This window comes from Siphateles boraxobius, unplaced genomic scaffold (assembly GCF_051911475.1).
Source record: "Siphateles boraxobius isolate OS27281-9 unplaced genomic scaffold, OSU_SipBor_1 22, whole genome shotgun sequence".
NCBI classification, from domain to species: domain Eukaryota; kingdom Metazoa; phylum Chordata; class Actinopteri; order Cypriniformes; family Leuciscidae; genus Siphateles; species Siphateles boraxobius.
Window position 1 is genome coordinate 38713973 of NW_027508833.1, and position 18528 is coordinate 38732500.

An 18528-nucleotide genomic window follows, 5' to 3' on the forward strand; every position below is an offset into this window, starting at 1 on the left:
GAATGCGTTTTCGACTTAGAAGTGGCCGAAATTGGATAAGCTCAAAACGTTTTAGACCCCGTTTACACCAGTATTTAGCGTTGTCTTCTTTGTGATCGGATTGATGAAAAACTTGCACTTAAACTTGAAAAACTTCAATGGAAATCAGAAATGTTGCCTTGGCAACCAACTTATATGAAATAAGTGTAAACGGGGTCTAAAACGTTTTTAACCACTTCTAGAGGTAGTCGAAAATGCATTCGACCGGATTGCTTTCGTAGTTAGGATTGCTTTTTCGTTATCTCCTACTAGGAATTTTCTTAGTAGGAAAATACGAGTTTCCTAGTAGGAAATTATTGTAATTTATTGCCATTACTCGGGAAAATTGGACATATACCCCTTCCTACTAGGACATCTGAGTTTACTAGTAGAAATTATGATTTGAGAGGGAGTTTATGTCCAATTCACGAGTAATTGCTGTTTCAATTTGATGCTCATGTGGTCGAATGCGCACGAACAGTCACGAAAAAACACATACTCTTTGCCTACTGACCTAATGTGTAAACATTATGGGAAGCGCACTAGCCAGGTGGGATTCCAACTTTGTCAGCTAAAGACCCAAGTTTGGTTTGAAGACGAAAAACGTAGCAAGCACAATGTTCTCTAACCATTCCTGATTTAGATAGACCCTCCCCTCGAAGAAATCAGGACAGAAGTTGTTGAAAGTGGACAAAACAGACGGATTAAAACAGCAGGTGTACATGGGGATTATCCGATCGACCACAATGCATCCTTATACCAGGTGTAAACAGGGCCTCGGTTTCTTGCTGTCTTTCTCACAGGACACCTGGCTGTACCACCTGACTGTCGCGGCGGGCAGTTGTGCCAGCCTGAGGGTGGGCACCGAGTATGAGCAGCTGATTGGCAAACTGTTGGATGTCGATGGAGACCCAGGTCAGAGGTTACTTTTAAATATCTACTTCTGTAACACATACAACTGCTTCTCAAATGTGTTAGAACACGTTCATCTCGAAGACGAGTTCATTCAGAATCAGCCACATAGCCTACAGCAGACTCGATTTCCTTCTCATTCATTCCCGGAGCGTCACAGTGAATTTCCCTGTTGAAGCCGAGCGTCCGGTGACTTCAGTGGCGCTGCTTTGAACAGTTTTTTTCAGTGCTCCGAAACTAGACGGTCATTGGATAAATCTGTTATTATGCCCCGCCCACGGACTCTCAGCTTCTCTCGGGTGATGGAGGAGTGGGCGGGGCTGGACGCCGGGCTTCTGCGTGATGATTGGAGGGTCTGTCGAAAGACTGCATCTCCTTTTGATTGACAGCGATTTTGTACTATAAAAAGTCGCTGACGCTGAAGCTGTTCGAGCGCAGTCCCATCGCGGATTTTACAAGTGTAGTCAAAAGACAAACTACTACAACATATTTCTTGGTATTTGTTTGGAGAAATTGCTAGGCAAGTTTCATCATACATTTCACACAATTATACACAACATTCCTTGTTTCAGTTTAACCTAATTCCCACATTTCCTCCGTCGTGTTCAACATCTTTTTTTTAGATCGTTTGTTCATTCATTCATACAGTATATATATAAAGTATAAATAAATGAAAATTTTTTATGATGTAGGCCGAAGCTTCCCCTCTTACATTTTACACAATTATACACAACGTTCCTTGTTTCAGTTTAACCTAGTCTCCACATTTCCTCCGTCGAGTTTAATATATATTTTTTAGATCGTTTGTTCATTCATTCATTCATTCATCCATTCATTCAGTATATATATAAATGAAAATTTTTTATGATGTAGGCCGAAAATGAGCTTCCCCTCTTTGAAAGACCAGCAGCCGCCACTGCTCCATCTAGACCCCAGACAGTGTTTACGAGCAGTTCTGATAGCAGCTGTTGTGTCATTTTAAATTAGTTTGTTTGTGTGTTGATGTGTGCAGACTCTGCTCAGTGGAAACGTGAAGTGCTGTGCTTCAGTAAGGAGGGTTTGCGGTACCCACTCACCACGCTGCCCTCCGAGGCACTTCAAACTGAAGCTCTCAAGCTCTTTAAGGTGAACACTCTCGTCTGTGTCTTCTCTTCCTTTCTCAGTGTCCTTTATCCTTCTTTCTGCTTTATTCACATTCACACAAACACTCAAGTCTTGATGTCCTCTTGTTGTCTTTATCTCGCTTGAAGAATCAGTCCCATCTCTCAAACACTTCTAAGTTGTCCTCATCCTCCTCTCCTGAGAGGTGATGGTGCCGTCCTGTCTCTACTGTGGACTCCCACAGCAGGATCAAAGGCAGTGATAGGAGGCCTTGTGTTCATTATAGCACAGGAGATAAAGAGCTGGATTTGGCTCTGATTGACGTAAACCTCTCTGCGGTGTAGTCATGTTGGGGAAGCTGCTTTGAAACTATAGCTTAACAAGATACAAGCTTGTTCATTCAATTCATGTTAATGAATTCAAATTAATCTCGAACAAGACTCAGAATGAACTCTACAAACAAGCCTTCTCAATTAAAAAAATAATTGAACAAATCAGGTATTTTATATAAATGGTCATCTGCTGACGACTAAACGAGAGAAGGCATTTCGTTTGTTCAGTTCGTCATGCGACAACAATTAGAGAAAAGTGGCGTAAGAATTATGAATGTACACTCAAAAAAATTACTCTTTAAACTAACTTAATTCAATTATGGACAGTGGTTCCACACAAGCAAATTATTTTGTATTAATGTTAATGACATTTTTTGAATCTATGTAAGCTCCTTTTGTTGTGACAACTCAACTGAATGAGTGCAAACAAATGGAATTGCTTCCCTGTAACTTAAACCGGTTAAGTTTAGTGAACATGCTTTAGTTTATTTAAAACTGCACTGAAAAATAAATGTATGTAGGATTTACATGATTTCTCAAATGAATTACTAGACTACAGCTAGCTAATAGCTAATAATAGCACTTATTAACATACTAAATGATATGATTTATATGATCTTTCAGCAACAACAACCCTATTTGAATCAGTCCACATCCTAACCAAATGCTCTACTCTTCTCCACAATGGTAACCCACTGTAATTTAAATGGTTCTAATAATTGCAATGTAATTGAACATTAAACACAATTACACACTATAAAGTCTTCCCATTTCCTCATTTTCTAAAAAACACATAAAATAACATTTGAACATTTATTCTGTCTTAATTCAGCTATATGGAAAGAATGCTGGGTACTAACAAGCACCGCCCAGTTTCAGTTAATGCAACACAAATCATTCATGTAATCCAACACAAACGGATTAAGTAAACTTTAATTTTACATATTTAAGAAGATTTAACACATTCAAATTAAGTTTTTGTTTAACGCGAAATTAAACCCTTTAAATTAGATTAACGATTAATAATTAAGTAAAGTGGAAATTATACAGGTTAAGTTAATTAAACGCAATACAATAGTGTTTTGGTGGTAAAAGAAATATATGTGTGTTACTTTAACAAAACATTTGGGTAAAAAGAACAGTGCCACTAAACCATTTTTTTGAGTGTATAAAAATGGCAATTGATACAATTAAAATGACTTAATGTCATAATCTGTGTTATTTTAGTATAATTTATATACTATTTAGGATTGGGTTTAATTTATATGTTTTCAGGTTTTTTAAAAATTTTAGTTTGTTTCAGTAATTTTGTTATGTGGTTAATATTTTTATTTAGCTTTAATTGCCTTTTTATTTCAGTTTTAGTACTTAAACTTAAAAAAATTTAAATGTTGATTTGGTAGCTATCTGAAATCAAATTAATTTTCATCTAATATTGATTGTTCATAGTATTTCAGCTTCATTTCAATTAACAAAAATGATTTGTAATAGTTTTAGTAAATGTAATGTATCATATTTTCCGTATCATAATGAAAAATAATGCTCAGCAGTTCACAAAACAGGAAAACTGCTCTGTTGTCACTTGTGAGCGAAACACTTTCTTAGTAGATTTGTAGATGCAAATTTTAATAAATTATAAGATTTTTTGGTTGTGAATAACTGTTTTTTAATAATTCAGTTGAGTGAATGATTCAGTGACTCATAACACAAAAAGAAAATCACTTGACAGCTCTTAACCTGCAGAAACAGTCACGAAACGTATCAGTAAATGAATGAATGAATCATTTTGTTAAATAGATTAAAAAGACTTGAGTCTCAAGGATGAAGCAAAATCCTTACCTCAGAAATCCTAGTAGTACGCAAGAGCGCATGTGATATACTCACTTAATTGTCCCTCAGATCAATATTTTTTAAAGCTACATGCTACAAAGTGTTTTGCTGTTATTCATAATGCAGAAAAATATAGTTACTCCTCAGCAGTGGCTCTCAGCACTTTGTGTGGGAAATGGCACTAGCCCTGTAACATCTCATTTTGAGGACAGGCCTAAACATTTCATTTTGAGTTCAAAGAGGATCGCTGACAGTGTTTGGAGAGATAGTCTCATTCCAGTTGCTCGTGGTTTCTCCCCAGGCTCCCATTTTCTATAGAGAACCCAGTTCTCCTGAGGTTTACAGACATTATGCCCTATTGACAGTTCAATGGCGTGTCCTCGAGAGCTAGCATCATACGCAGCCCTCGGTGCTCTTTGAAGATCAGAGGCACTATTTAGGTAGTCATTTGATACTGAAAGAAAATGCCTCTCTCTATGAAGTAATGAATGGGGGGTCGACAGCTACATCCTGACTTGATTTAATTTGCATTGTAAGAATTTCTGTAAGAACAGAAACGGAATGTTAATAAGAAAGTAAAGCATGTTGTTGCATGCGCTGACTAGCAGCTGTGTGTGGTGATGTGTTGTGTGAGGTGTCGCCATCTGCTGGTTCATCAGAGACACTAGTGCCATAATCACAATCTCATTTGGGTTAGGTTAGGGTTAGGTGTGAGGGTTTGGGTTAGTAGAATAAGTTGACATGTAGTTGCAAAGTTTCTTATAGTCAGTAGAATGTCTGTTGGAGGAGCATCACAATAAAACTTTAGCAGATATTAGGCAGACAGTCTACTAATACTATAATGAGAGTTAGTTGGCATGTAGTTGCAAAGGTACTTATAGTTAGTAGAATGTATATCGGAGAGTTTTACCAAAAAAATGTTTTACTTAAAAATCTTCTCTTTTGAATTCATGTTGGTTTCATATTGTTTTCAAAAACTTACACCAATTTCAAGAGAAAACAAACTATTGTCTTAAAATGTAATGTGGTGTAAATATCAAGTAAAAAGTAATAACATATTATCTTTTACATATTTGAAGGCTTAGGATTTTTTATAGGATTTCAATCTAAATTGAAATAAATCAAAATACATTTAAAATAAAATATATAATCTTTTTTGCAAATAATTATTGAGCAAGTCAAACCACATTATAATTTTGAGTTTTGATAGAGTTATTTGACATTTTTAGGGACTTTTTTTATGAATAATATTTTGTAATGTATTTTTGTATAAATTAATAAATAGGACAAAATGTGAGTGTTGTGTCATTGACCCACATACATACAAATATGTTTTTTTTTTTTTGGCCCTGGCAGTCTTGCCAGCTTTTCATCAATGTGCTGGTGGAGTCTCCCTCAATTGACTACCACACCTCGCTGGCCCAGAATGCACTGCAGGTGTGCCTAACACATCCAGAGCTGCAGAATGAAATGTACTGTCAGCTGATCAAACAGACCAACTGCCGCACTCCTCACAACTATGCCCTCACACAGGTCAGTGTCATATTTGTGCAGACACACGCTTCACACTGAATCATCAGCTCAAGTGTTGTATCTCTCTCTCTCTCTCTCTCTCTCTCTCTCTCTCTCTCTCTCTCTCTCTCTCTCTCTCTCTCTCTCTCTCTCTCTCTCTCTCTCTTTCTCAGTGCTGGCAGCTGTTGTCACTGTGTGTGGCTCTCTTCCTGCCTCAGCATCACTTCCTGTGGTACCTGAGACGGTACCTGCAGCAGAACGCAGATCCCAGGTCACTGGCCGAACTGGCCCTAAATCTTCTTACGAACTAAAGTATATAGCTATAAATCTGACTATATAGTAAACCCAAATATATATTTATGTTTGTAATTTATACTAATAAATCTGAATATATATACAGTAGATCGTAAATGGTTGTACTATTTATAATTAAATTTTATATATATATATATATATATATATATATATATATATATATATATATATTAAGGATTTCGAACAACTGTATATTTTAAGAATTTACATTTTATATATCTTTAAATCAGATTTACAATTATATTATCAGACTTACAACTATACACCATTATATACAATATATACTATATACCATTCAAAAGTGATTTTTAAAAGTCTTTTATGCTCACCAAGACTGTATTTATTTGATAAAAAATACAGAAAAAAACGTAATATTGTGAAATTTTGTTACAATTTAAAACAACTGTTTTGCATTTTAATATTTTTAAATTGTTATTTATTCCTTTGATGGCAAACCTGAATTTTTTTCATCATAATTACAGAAATAAAAGTCTTATTACGCTTATAACAAGTGGGAAAAATCTGACAATGAAACTAGAAGAGTTATGTTTGGATTTAAGGGCATTTTGTTATGTTTACTGGAAAACAAAGACTAAGGTACTGATTAGAATAAGGGTTTTGCAGTGAAGTCTAATGTACTTGTATTTGAGTTTGTGTATGTACACTCACAGGACGGAAGTGGGGAAATATGCTGTGTACTGCCAGCGCTCACTAGAGAGAACTTTACAGAATGGAGAGAGAGAAGCAAAGCCTTCGCGGATGGAAATCCTGTCGATTCTGTTGAGAAACCCCTATCATCACTCTCTACCCTTCAGCATACCTGTACACTTCATGAACAACACTTATGAGGTACACTAACACTTTCAGTGGCCCTTACATTACCCCAATAAAGCTTATAGGATCATATTTGATACACAAATTTCTAACGCCTCTAAATTATCAACATGATCAAAACTTTGCTGAAAAAACTGCTGTACACCAGCAAGCCTTCTGATTTAGAGCTTATACTTTTTAGTAAGTAAAAGGCCTTTTACTTGACATACATGTTTTTTGGAAAAATCCCTTTGATCATGAGCTTTGATCATAAAACTAAGCATTATATATCATCTTACTAAGATATTATTGGGAGGTAGAGATTGACAACTGATATATATATATATATATATATATATATGCATTTTATGTAAGTAGTCCGCAATACTGGTAAAAAAAAAATCTCATTGATTTACATTACAAGCTATCAAAGTTTCATTTTACTTTTTGGCATATAAATATGGCAAGTTCACCAAATTGCATATTTTTGTTCAGTTTGGGCCTCTGAATAAAACCGAGGTGCAACTGTGACCGCTGCCACTGACGAGTGCCAGTAATGTTTGTAATGGACTTTTTTAAAGTCAAAACAGGGTTCACCACCGTTCTAAATATGTATAACTTGATCCATTTCTGTACATAATAAAGAGTAAACTATATAAGATAGCACCTTAGTAAGATATAAGTCAGCATTTGAACAGCTCGTCACTCCGCTTCAAATGCACCCTTCGAAAGATGCAGTCTCTGAATTGGGACACATCTTATATGAGCCGTAAAAGCCTAGTGTATCAAATATGATATTTGACAAAAAACACATTATGCAAACTTTTACCTGTTACACCTGATATTTTATTCTAGCTTCATGCATTCTTTTTTTTATCAACACTTAGTATCATTAATAAAAAGCAACATTTTGGACAAATCACATTTTAGTCACATGTGCATAAGCAATGCTTCTATAGCTTGTTTCTGCTTCTTCTCTTCCTGTGTTTTGATCCAGAGATTCTGGACTCTTTCAGAAGATGGGTAATAGCACCCCCTACCATACAAAAGGGAAAACGCGGATTTACGGAAAATTCTGTCAGTGAGAGGATGCGTTTCATAAATGAAGGAAAATTCTGTCAATAGTGGGAAAGAGTTAAAGGTATAGTTCACCTAAAAATGAAAATTCTGTCAGTATTTACTCTCCCTCATGTTGTTCAACCCCGTAAGACCTTCGTTTTCACTCGCAAACACAAATTAAGATATTTTTGATTGAAAAATAGGCTTCTAAGGGATTGAAACTTGTTCCCCGAAAAGTTATTAAAGACATTGTTAAAATGGTCCAAGTGACTACAGTGGCTCAATCTTAAGATTATCAAGCGTCGAGAATACTTTTTGTGCGCAAAAACAAACAAAAATAACGTCTTTATTTCAACTATTGATTTCCTTCTCTGTGGGCCTCGAGTGAGTTCACTAGTGTAACAGCGCAGCGCTTCTGTGTTGTACGTCACACGCAGGCTCACTATTGGCCGACGCTGGTCATGTGTGTGATGCGTGTGACGTACAACACAGAAGCGCTGCGCTGTTACACTGTTTTTGCGCACAAAAAGTATTCTCGTCGCTTGATAAACTTAAGATTGAGCCACTGTAGTCACTTGGACTATTTTAACGATGTCTTTAATAACTTTTCGGGGAACAAGTTTCAATCCCTTAGAAGCCTATGGAGGAGTGATCCAGCTCTCAGATTTAATCAAAAATATCTTAATTCGTGTTCCGAAGATGAACGAAGGTCTTACGGGGTTGAACAACATGAGGGCGAGTAATTACTGACAGAATTTACATTTTTGGGTGAACTATCCCTTTAAGTTGCAGTCAGGACAGATGAGCATTTACACTACACGTGCCATGTCCTCACATGCGTTTCTGACTACCTCCATATGTGGTTTCTTATAATCTGATCAGGTTTTAGCGCCCATTTACACCCGTATTCAGCATTGACCACTTGTGATCCAGTCACAAAAAATGCATGGTTGATTCCAAGGGTAAACAGGTCCTTGATAAATGATATGGAATGCATAACAGTAAAAAGTTTTACTATCATACCATCTTATCTTTCTCCACCTCTTTAGGTTGTAGGTTTTGATGGTTCGACCACAGTGGAGGAGTTCCTGAACACAGTGAACCAGAGGGCAGGCATGAGGAAACCACAGATTTCAGGCTTCGCTCTCTTCACTGACGACCCCTCTGGCAAAGACCTGGAGCACTGCCTGCAGCCCCGCAATAAAGTATAATATGAACATTAAATACTACAGATTTTAAAAAAGTACATTTTTTGTGCTGCAAAAAATGATTTTTGTAATCCTCTGGTGCAGATTTGTGATGTGATCTCCAAGTGGGAACAGGCACTGAAAGAACTTCATCCTGGAAAATATGAAGGAACACGGATTGTCCGTCTCACTTATAAAAGCAGGTACGTTTGAAATACGCCAAAAATCTATTGAAATGAACAATTAAAGGGACATTGTGTAGGAATTTCTCCCATCTAGCGGTGAATTGTATTTTGCATTTAAACGAATCGTGCTCTCCAGCGCCTCGCTTTTTCAAATGCGTGTTGCATCTACGGTAGCTGTTATGTACCAAAAAGCTATGACAGGATGTCTTCTATTAGCACTTCGTCGAGGTTTTCTTCGGGTGAACAGGTTTGTTATTTCAAACAAAATGAAACTTGACACAACGAACAAACGGATGTTTGATATAATTGAAAGTTTCCAAAGGCAGAGAAGCGACAAAAAAAGCTTGCAACATTGACTTAACGTTACCTTTTCAGAAGAAAGCAGGCAAGTTCAGCGTCTCTTTTGAAAGCTTTCTCCTGCATCAACTCTTTCCACCTGGAAAAAGCTATCCCGACATTAAAACTTGTTTTTTGCAATCTCCGGTCCTGTGGGTCCACAGAAGTATGGTCCTCCATTATAAATAACCGTGCAGTGCAACCTTTTAAACTTGCCGGGGCCGTGACAAGCGTCTCTCAAATCTTCTTGTCCGGTTCAGCTGCGTTCAGTCACGTGACGCTGGCTCTGAACGAAAACGCGTTGGCCTAGTACTTTTTGACCCTCTCTGCTATTATAGTTTTTCAAGATGGCGGAACGACATGGAAGCCTCCGTGGACCTACCCGTCACATGTATATAAAGATAACAAATTCTTCGTTTACGAGGATAAGTTAGATAATTGGCAGAGGTATTTGTACACCATTGAGGACATATTTATGAATAAAAATATTGATTTTAGATAATAAAATACTTAAACTACACATTGTCCCTTTAAGAATGTTTTTACCAATATTTTGATAATATTAGTATTCAATCTTCCTCGTAGGCTGTGTTTCCGAGCTCAGGCTAAGGGGGAAACTGAGCGAGAGCGCCTTCTGCTGGCCTATCAAGTAAATGATGAGGTACAACAAGGACACTTCCCTGTCAGTAAGGAACTGGCCCTGGAAGTGGCTGCGCTGATGGCACAGGTGTGTGTTGATCTAAATCACATGTCTCTGTTTGAGGGTGAGTTTATCTGAAGCGGTGGGTAACAAACACAACTCAATTATCTTTTAGGTCGAGCATGGTGACCTAGACCGGCCAGCAATGTCTCCCGCTGGTCCTCCTCAGCTGAAGACCCAACAGGTCCTTCTGCAGGTACTGGAGCGTTTTTACCCTAAACGCTACAAGCAAGAATGCAGCATGGAACAGCTCAGGTAAATTATAAGTACATTATAATCACATCACATTCATGTTTATTATATTATATTATATTATCAATTATCTTTAGCATTTAATTGTATGGACCTTATGCACCAGAGAATCGAGGGCGCCGCCATCTTTAAAATATTGTCTTTGAACTTCCGTTTTTGCGGTCGCTCTGTATATTTCTATGGCATTGCTGTCCAGGAGTAATTAGCTTCTGAAGTGGATTAACTTAATTTAAAGTTAACGAAAGTTAAAATGAGGATTGTAATGTTTAAAGCAGATGTCTTAACAAATTGTCAATAGACCGGGACGATTTTAAAACGAGCCGTTCATTCATAAATACGAAGGATCGCTGTGAAAATACAGACCGGAAGACAAAAGACAACGAGCGCAGCGCTGAAAAGGGGCGGGGCTACATAAGTTCTATACTATAATTAATGTCATAATAGTTATTTCAGAATAATTATAATTTAAATGATAAATGTAATAATTTATCTGTAGTTTTTTGCGTTAACTTAAACATTTAAGTTTAAATTAATTGCATGCATTAACGTGTTAACTGTCACGATGTGGGTTTGTGTCCTGTCATGTTCTTTGGTTCCCTGTCTTGTTCATTAGTTTTCCCAGGTGTTTCTGATTTTCCCACGCCCCCTTGTTATCCTGTTAGCTCGTTTGTCCCTGATGATTTAAGCCCTGTGTTTCTGCCCTGTCTTTGTGAGTTGTTATATGTTTCAGGATTAACGTGAGTGTTGGTTTCCCAGTGTTAAGTTTCTTGTTCCGCGTTCTGAGTTTCTGTTTGAGTTTATAGTTTGTTTAAATAAAGCGTGTAAACTGCGTTTGGATCAAGCCTCCTATCTGCCTTCACCGCACCTCGTTACAGAACAACTCACCAAGACATGGATCCAGCAGTAGTCAGCAACCGGGCTCTGAGAGAATACCTGTCGACGTTATTGCAAGAGGGCCAGTCCGTCCAAAGGTACGCGAAGGATTTTCTGTCCATTTGCCATCTGGGAGCGCTAGATGAGATCCAGCTCATGGACCTGTTTTGGAACGGGCTGGATTATAAGATCGCTCGATGGATGCCGAGGGATATTACTGAATGGACTCTTGACCGGTATATTGCACAGGCTTGCTCCTTGGATGATCTCTTCTCGATTACGGGCTTGTTCTACTCGACACCTCCCGGGCTCTCGTCGCCTCTCGTAAGCCCAACCGAGGCCGCGCTTCACGTGAGCCTCGACGAGCATGCATTTCACGTGAGCCTCGACGAGCATGCATTTCACGTGAGCCTCGACGAGCATGCATTTCAAGTGCCGTGTCAAGTGAGTCAACTGCCGAGTCAAGTACCGCCGAATCAAGTGAGTCAAGTGCCGCCGATTCAAGTGAGTCAAGTGCCGCCGATTCAAGTGAGTCAAGTGCCGCCGATTCAAGTGAGTCAAGTGCCTCCGAGTCAAGTGAGTCAAGTGCCGCCGAGTCAAGTGAGTCAAGTGCCGCCAAGTCAAGTGAGTCGAGTTCCAAGTCAAGTGAGTCGAGTTCCAAGTCAAGTGAGTCGAGTTCCAAGTCAAGTGAGTCGAGTTCCAAGTCAAGTGAGTCAAGTTCCAAGTCAAGTGAGTCAAGTGAGTCAAGTTCCAAGTCAAGTGAATCCAGCCAAGTGAAAGTTTCAAGCCCAGTGAAGCGCCGTCGCAGGAGGAGGAGGACTCGTTTTGCTCGCCAGGCTCCGGAGGGCGTTCCCAGATGCCTCGCCCTGCCGGCCCCGCCTCTGCGCCTCGCCCTGCCGGCCCCGCCTCTGCGCCTCGCCCTGCCGGCCCCGCCTCTGCGCCTCGCCCTGCCGGCCCCGCCTCTGCGCCTCGCCCTGCCGGCCCCGCCTCTGCGCCTCGCCCTGCCGGCCCCGCCTCTGCGCCTCGCCCTGCCGGCCCCGCCTCTGCGCCTCGCCCTGCCGGCGCCCTTCAAGCTCCGGGAGGGCTTTCCTGAACCCGTGGATTTCCCCAAGTATTTTTTGGGGGGGGGCCAAGGGTCAGGTGAGGAGACCATGAGGGCTGCGCCGCCATGGTCGTCTGCAGGGGCTTCACCTCCATGGCCGCCATCACGTCCTGCTCCGCCCTGGCCTTCGCCTCGTCCTGCTCCGCCCTGGCCTTCGCCTCGTCCTGCTCCGCCCTGGCCTTCGGCCCAGTCTGGTCCGCCCACGCTCTGCGGCCCAGGCCCGCCTTGCCTAGGTCCAGGTCCCGTTCCCCTGCATGGGCCTGGCCCCCCATCCCTCCCCCAAGACCGCCCTCCTGGACTTTTGTTTGTTTTATTGGGCTTCAGGAGCCGCCCTTAAGGGGGGGGTTATGTCACGATGTGGGTTTGTGTCCTGTCATTTTCTTTGGTTCCCTGTCTTGTTCATTAGTTTTCCCAGGTGTTTCTGATTTTCCCACGCCCCCTTGTTATCCTGTTAGCTCGTTTGTCCCTGATGATTTAAGCCCTGTGTTTCTGCCCTGTCTTTGTGAGTTGTTATATGTTTCAGGATTAACGTGAGTGTTGGATTCCCAGTGTTAAGTTTCTTGATCCGCGTTCTGAGTTTCTGTTTGAGTTTATAGTTTGTTTAAATAAAGCGTGTAAACTGCGTTTGGATCCAGCCTCCTATCTGCCTTCACCGCACCTCGTTACATTAACTTTGACAGCCCTAATATATATATACTGTATGTATGTACGTTGAATGTATACATACAGTATATAGTATATATTATTTTATGTTATAAAAAAATTAGTGCTGTCAGTTAAACGCGTTATTACCGGCGTGAACGCAAACCCATTTTAACGGCGTCAATTTTTTTATCGCGAGATTAATGTTCTTTTTAGCCTAGCAAACTTTGCCGTTTTTATCACACACTGTTGCAACAACTAGTAACGTTAGAAAAACTACAACACCACACCGGATCTAGCTAGACGGGAAACAAAACAACAGGCACGCCACACACACTTGTTTGGGCTTGCGAGCCGACCAAAGAGTAGTAGGCTAACGTTAGGTTGAGTGAATGGTGAGCGCGAGACGCCGAAATGGATGCCAATAAGATTCTGAATGGAAAGTTTACTTTTAAAAAGTTACCAAATGGTTCCATTGACAAGACCAAAGTGATCTGTGTGTTTTGTAGTTGTGAACTGAGCTATCATCGCCGCATGTCCAGTCTGAAATACCACTTGATGCCCAATCACACATGCGAATTTTTCAAAATTTTCATTTTAAATGCATTTTTAGGTTTCATTCAAATAATCACTGAACACTATTATTTATTACACACATAATTGTTTATTGTATATTAAATGGATGACTTCAGACAGAAGCACATGGATACCACAACAAGAACAAACGGTAACACTTTAGAATACGGTTCCTTCGTTAATGAATAACTACACAAGAACCAATGAGTAACACAATATTAACAATCTAGTAACTATTATTAACTAACAAGAAACTCTGATTAACGAACTAGTAAGTAATAGCGCACAGATGAAAGTGGTAGTTCACTATTAACTAATCAATAACTACTATTTTTTTAATGCTTCCCAGAGAACTACTGAAAAAGTTTATTAACAATCTAGTAACTACTATTAACCTAAAAGAAACTCTGATTAACGAATTAGGAAGTAATAGTGCACAGATGAAAGTGTTACTACATACTTCTATGGGAATTACTAATTATTTGGATCCGTATTCTAAAGTGAAGATCATGGGAACTAACTAGTAATGACTCAATTGTTACTATACTTCTAAAGAAATTTTCTAAAAGTATACTAAAGTTCACCAAAAATCTCAAACGCTTGAAATGACTTTTGTGTTTAGTTGCACAAATCATGACTAGATCATGTAGTAACACTTGAGTCATTACTAGTTAGTTCCCATGATCTTCACTTTAGAATTCAGATCCAAATAATTAGTAATTCCCATAGAAGTATGTAGTAACACTTTCATCTGTGCACTATTACTTCCTAATTCGTTAATCAGAGTTTCTTTTTAGTTAATAGTAGTTACTAGATTGTTAATAAACTTTTTCAGTAGTTCTCTGGGAAGCATTAAAAAAATAGTAGTTATTGATTAGTTAATAGTGAACTACCACTTTCATCTGTGCGCTATTACTTACTAGTTCGTTAATCTTTGTTCTTGTTAGTTAATAATAGTTACTAGATTGTTAATATTGTGTTACTCATTGGTTCTTGTGTAGTTATTCATTAACGAAGGAACCGTATTCTAAAGTGTTACCGAACAAACTTACTGCCACTCCACTTTTCCATGTTGATAAGAGTATTAAAATGAGAAAAAATAATGGGACAAAAAGAAATCAAGGGACATTTATAATAGATAAAAATGTGCGATTAATTGCGAGTTAACTATGACATTAATGTGATTAATCGCGATTCAATATTTGAATCGTTTGACAGCACAAAAAAAAAATATATATATATATATATATATATACAGTATGTATTATATTATACTTTGCTTTATTGACATTATTATGCTGTTTTTCTTCATTTTAAAAGAGCTCACTGGGTGACACTCTATACAAACACTCTATTTAATAGTAACTTTGTCCCACAGGGACCTCGGTGAGTGTTTGGCCACTAAGTGGTCTGTCCTGGGTGGGTGCACAGCCTCCGAATGTGTGAGAATCTATCTGACCGTGGCCCGCAAGTGGCCTCTGTTTGGGGCCAAGCTGTTCAGTGCCAAGGTAAGTTCAGATGTAGATGAGGCTACAGTTTCCAGAACCGCTGCCAAAATGACGTGGTCGCAACCTCGACCACTTAAAAAGGTTTTCAGATGTACCTTTTCACAAGAGCGCTGTTAAAACATGACAGATTTTCTCCTTTTACTCCCACTCTGTTGGTGCGCAGCCATTACCTCCCTCTTCATTGGATCAGACTCAGGTGTGGCTGGCTGTAAATGAGGATGGGCTGAGTGTCCTGGACTACACAATGGTGAGTGTATGTGGATACTTATAGTTTCAGAAAGTAAGACTGCGTTTAAGGAATATTACGGGCCATTTAAACCATAAGCTCTTAAGTGTGCTGTTAATTACCATAGAAAATCATTTAGACTCCCTCAGGTTGTAAAAACAAATGAAAAACATACTTACAGTAATGTTCTTATAATGGAAACCTTCAAGTCAGTCTTGAGAATATAACAATAACAAAGTATGTGATGTTAATATAATGTAATCTGTAAATATTTTTAAATCTATAAGCACATAACTGAGTCAAAAGGAAAAAGATTTAGAAAACACAATAGAGAGCATAAGTCCCTCCCCTTCCGGTGGACCATGGGACATTATTTCGGAAAAATATTGTATGGTAGTAAATGGCGAGAGACAACAAATATTTGGATCCCGTTTGAATTGTGCCCTGAATTACACATATGATGTTTGTCAATTTAAAAGATACACTGTAAAAAATGCTTTTCTAACTTAGTATTTTTGTCTTGTTTCCAGTCCAAATATCAAACATTTCTTAAATCAAGACCCATTTACTAAAGTAGAAAAATGACATAAGATATTAAGTCTTGTTTTCTGGGGAAATAAATAAAATTTAAGTGAGTTTTTGCTCCTAACAAACAAAATGATCTGCCAATAGGGTAAGAAAAATAATCTTGTTTCTGTTTGAATTAACATTATTTTTCTTACTCCATTGGCAGATAATTTTGCTTAACTCACTTAATTTTAATTAATTCTCCCAGAAAACAGGACATAATATCTCATGTCATTTTACTCATCTAGTAAATGCCTCTTGATCTTTTTGATATTTGTACTAGAAACAAGTCAAAAATACTAAGTTAGAAAAGCATTTTTTGCAGTGAACATTTTAAAAGTCAAGAAAGTCGCAGTTTGATGTAAAACTGTTGAGGTATAAGACTGTGAAAATACGTAATTACAAAGACTACAAACCCAAAAGGCGCGCATGTGACGTCTTACCTTTTCTCTCTTGAATAAAGCTAACTTTACTGAAGCTAACGTCTGTCATTTCTTCTACAGTCTAACGTTATAATCGTAACGTTACGCCGTCACGCCTGTGTGTTTTGTACCAGACTGCACACACACGAGCTCGGTGACGTACATAGCGCGAGACGAGAGATGTAGTTCATGGACCGATTTTCACATACAACTAAATGTTACTCCTCTGTTCTATGACAAACTGTGACTTTCTTGACTTTCATAATTATCTTTTAAATTGACAAACATCATATGTGTAATTCAGGGCATAATTAAAATGGAATAAAAAGATAAGTTGTCTCTCGCCATTGACTACCATACATATTTTTCCCGAAATAAGGTCCCATGAGCCGGAAGCGGAGAGGAGGGACTTAGGCTCTCTATTCAGTCATGAAACTCTAACCGAGCACTGATTGGTTCCTCTACCGCTGTGGCATTAGCCAACCAGATGTACTTTCTAATCCACGTAACCATATATTACGTACATTTCGATCACCCTGCTGAATGATTATGAAAAATGTTGTTTAGCCCTCCTCCTCCTCCTCCTCCTCCTCCTCCTCTCTGGTGCCACTTGTAGAGATCAGCTATAGGGGTTTTAATATACTCTTGCAGCAGCATGAGCATGTCCTTATGTGTTATTTTAAGTAAGCTGAACAAATTGTTGTATTTACTCAACAGCAGTGTATCTACATTCCCCATGCTGGTTAAATAATTCACTTTGAGAGTTGTCACGATTGAACTAGTGTATTACTGGAAATGAACAAATACTCCAATACTGATCTCAACCAGTCTACCAAAAAAGCTATTTATCAAAACAATAATTTTACTTTTATTATCGTAACCTAATTAACATTTATATACATTCGCTGTTCCAACATATCCCACCACTTAAAATATAATAATGTTTTAGTAATGTCCATGGGTAGCGCACAAGCAGACGTTCATTCACCTAGAAACGTAGTCCCAGCTCAAAAGAACAATTTAATCAGCTATAACAAAAATATGAGCTTCATATGTCTGCTTTTACACCTCTGCTCCTCAAGCTTGCTGGGCCTCGTTTGTAAGTGCACTTCTTTTCAGACCTTTAGCGCCCTCTCTTGGCGTGGTGCATTTCTCAACCCTGCTCTTATGTTTCTACAAGTGTATAAGATCTGGCACTGAGAGACACATTGGCAGGTGTGCTGGTTTGAAATGTTTATTGACCTGGAAGTTTCCAAAAGCTGTAGTCCTGATATCTTGCCCGGTTGGCTGTATTCTCACTTGGAGAAGTCAAGCTGTTTTGAGAAAGAATAAACAGGGTCAGGGCAGACTCTGTAATTTTCTATTTTTATGCCGTCTTTTTTTGGTTTACCTCTTCATCCATTCACTATTCTCACCAGCTCACAGAGAAAAAACAATCCCTACGGGAACAGAAAGCCAGTAACAGTAAACACTGTAATATTGAGAAATTTTAAACAGCTGTTTTTATATTTTAAATATATTTTAAAATATATTCCTGTGATGACAAAGCTAAATTTTCAGTGTCACATAATCCTTCAGAAATCATATTAATAGGCTGATTTGGTGCTTAAAAAAACATTTATTCTTATTATCGTCAATGTTGAAAGCAGTTGTACTGATCAATAATTTTGTGGAAACCTGTGTTGTAGTATAAATGGATATAAAAGTATTTACTGTCACTTTTGATCAGTTTAATACATTCTTTCTTTTCAATGGTAGTGTATATGTTTGTTTTTGTAGAGTCTAATAAGACTTTAAATTTCTCAATTTTGATTTTTTTAGCACCCATTCGCCACATATCCGTACCAGTCAGTGATCACCTTCGGAGGCTGCAAGGAAGATTTCATGCTGGTGATCAGCCAGATTAAAGACCAGGGTTTGGGCAAGAAAACTGTGGATAAACTTTTATTTGCACTGGCTAAACCAAAGGTAAGACATGCGAAGTAACAAAAGGGACAACAGTTTAACTGCTTTTCCAAATGCTGCCAGTATAGACAGAATTATGATATATGTGATGCTTT

The 18528-nt window shown here is 38.5% G+C and overlaps 1 protein-coding gene across 3 annotated transcripts in view; it reads left to right on the forward strand.

Moving 5' to 3' along the window:
• plekhh1 (pleckstrin homology domain containing, family H (with MyTH4 domain) member 1) overlaps nt 1–18528 on the forward strand; it is a 61308-nt gene that overhangs the window by 38786 nt on the left and 3994 nt on the right. For all 3 annotated transcript variants that reach the window (XM_077240093.1, XM_077240096.1, XM_077240094.1), the window contains exons 18-29: nt 822–933; nt 1943–2055; nt 5550–5726; nt 5879–5976; nt 6692–6869; nt 8942–9097; nt 9185–9282; nt 10186–10327; nt 10416–10555; nt 15124–15253; nt 15417–15500; nt 18290–18436. In XM_077240093.1, the coding sequence (XP_077096208.1) occupies nt 822–933; nt 1943–2055; nt 5550–5726; nt 5879–5976; nt 6692–6869; nt 8942–9097; nt 9185–9282; nt 10186–10327; nt 10416–10555; nt 15124–15253; nt 15417–15500; nt 18290–18436 (1575 nt within the window). The remainder of the gene's footprint in view (nt 1–821; nt 934–1942; nt 2056–5549; nt 5727–5878; nt 5977–6691; nt 6870–8941; nt 9098–9184; nt 9283–10185; nt 10328–10415; nt 10556–15123; nt 15254–15416; nt 15501–18289; nt 18437–18528) is intronic.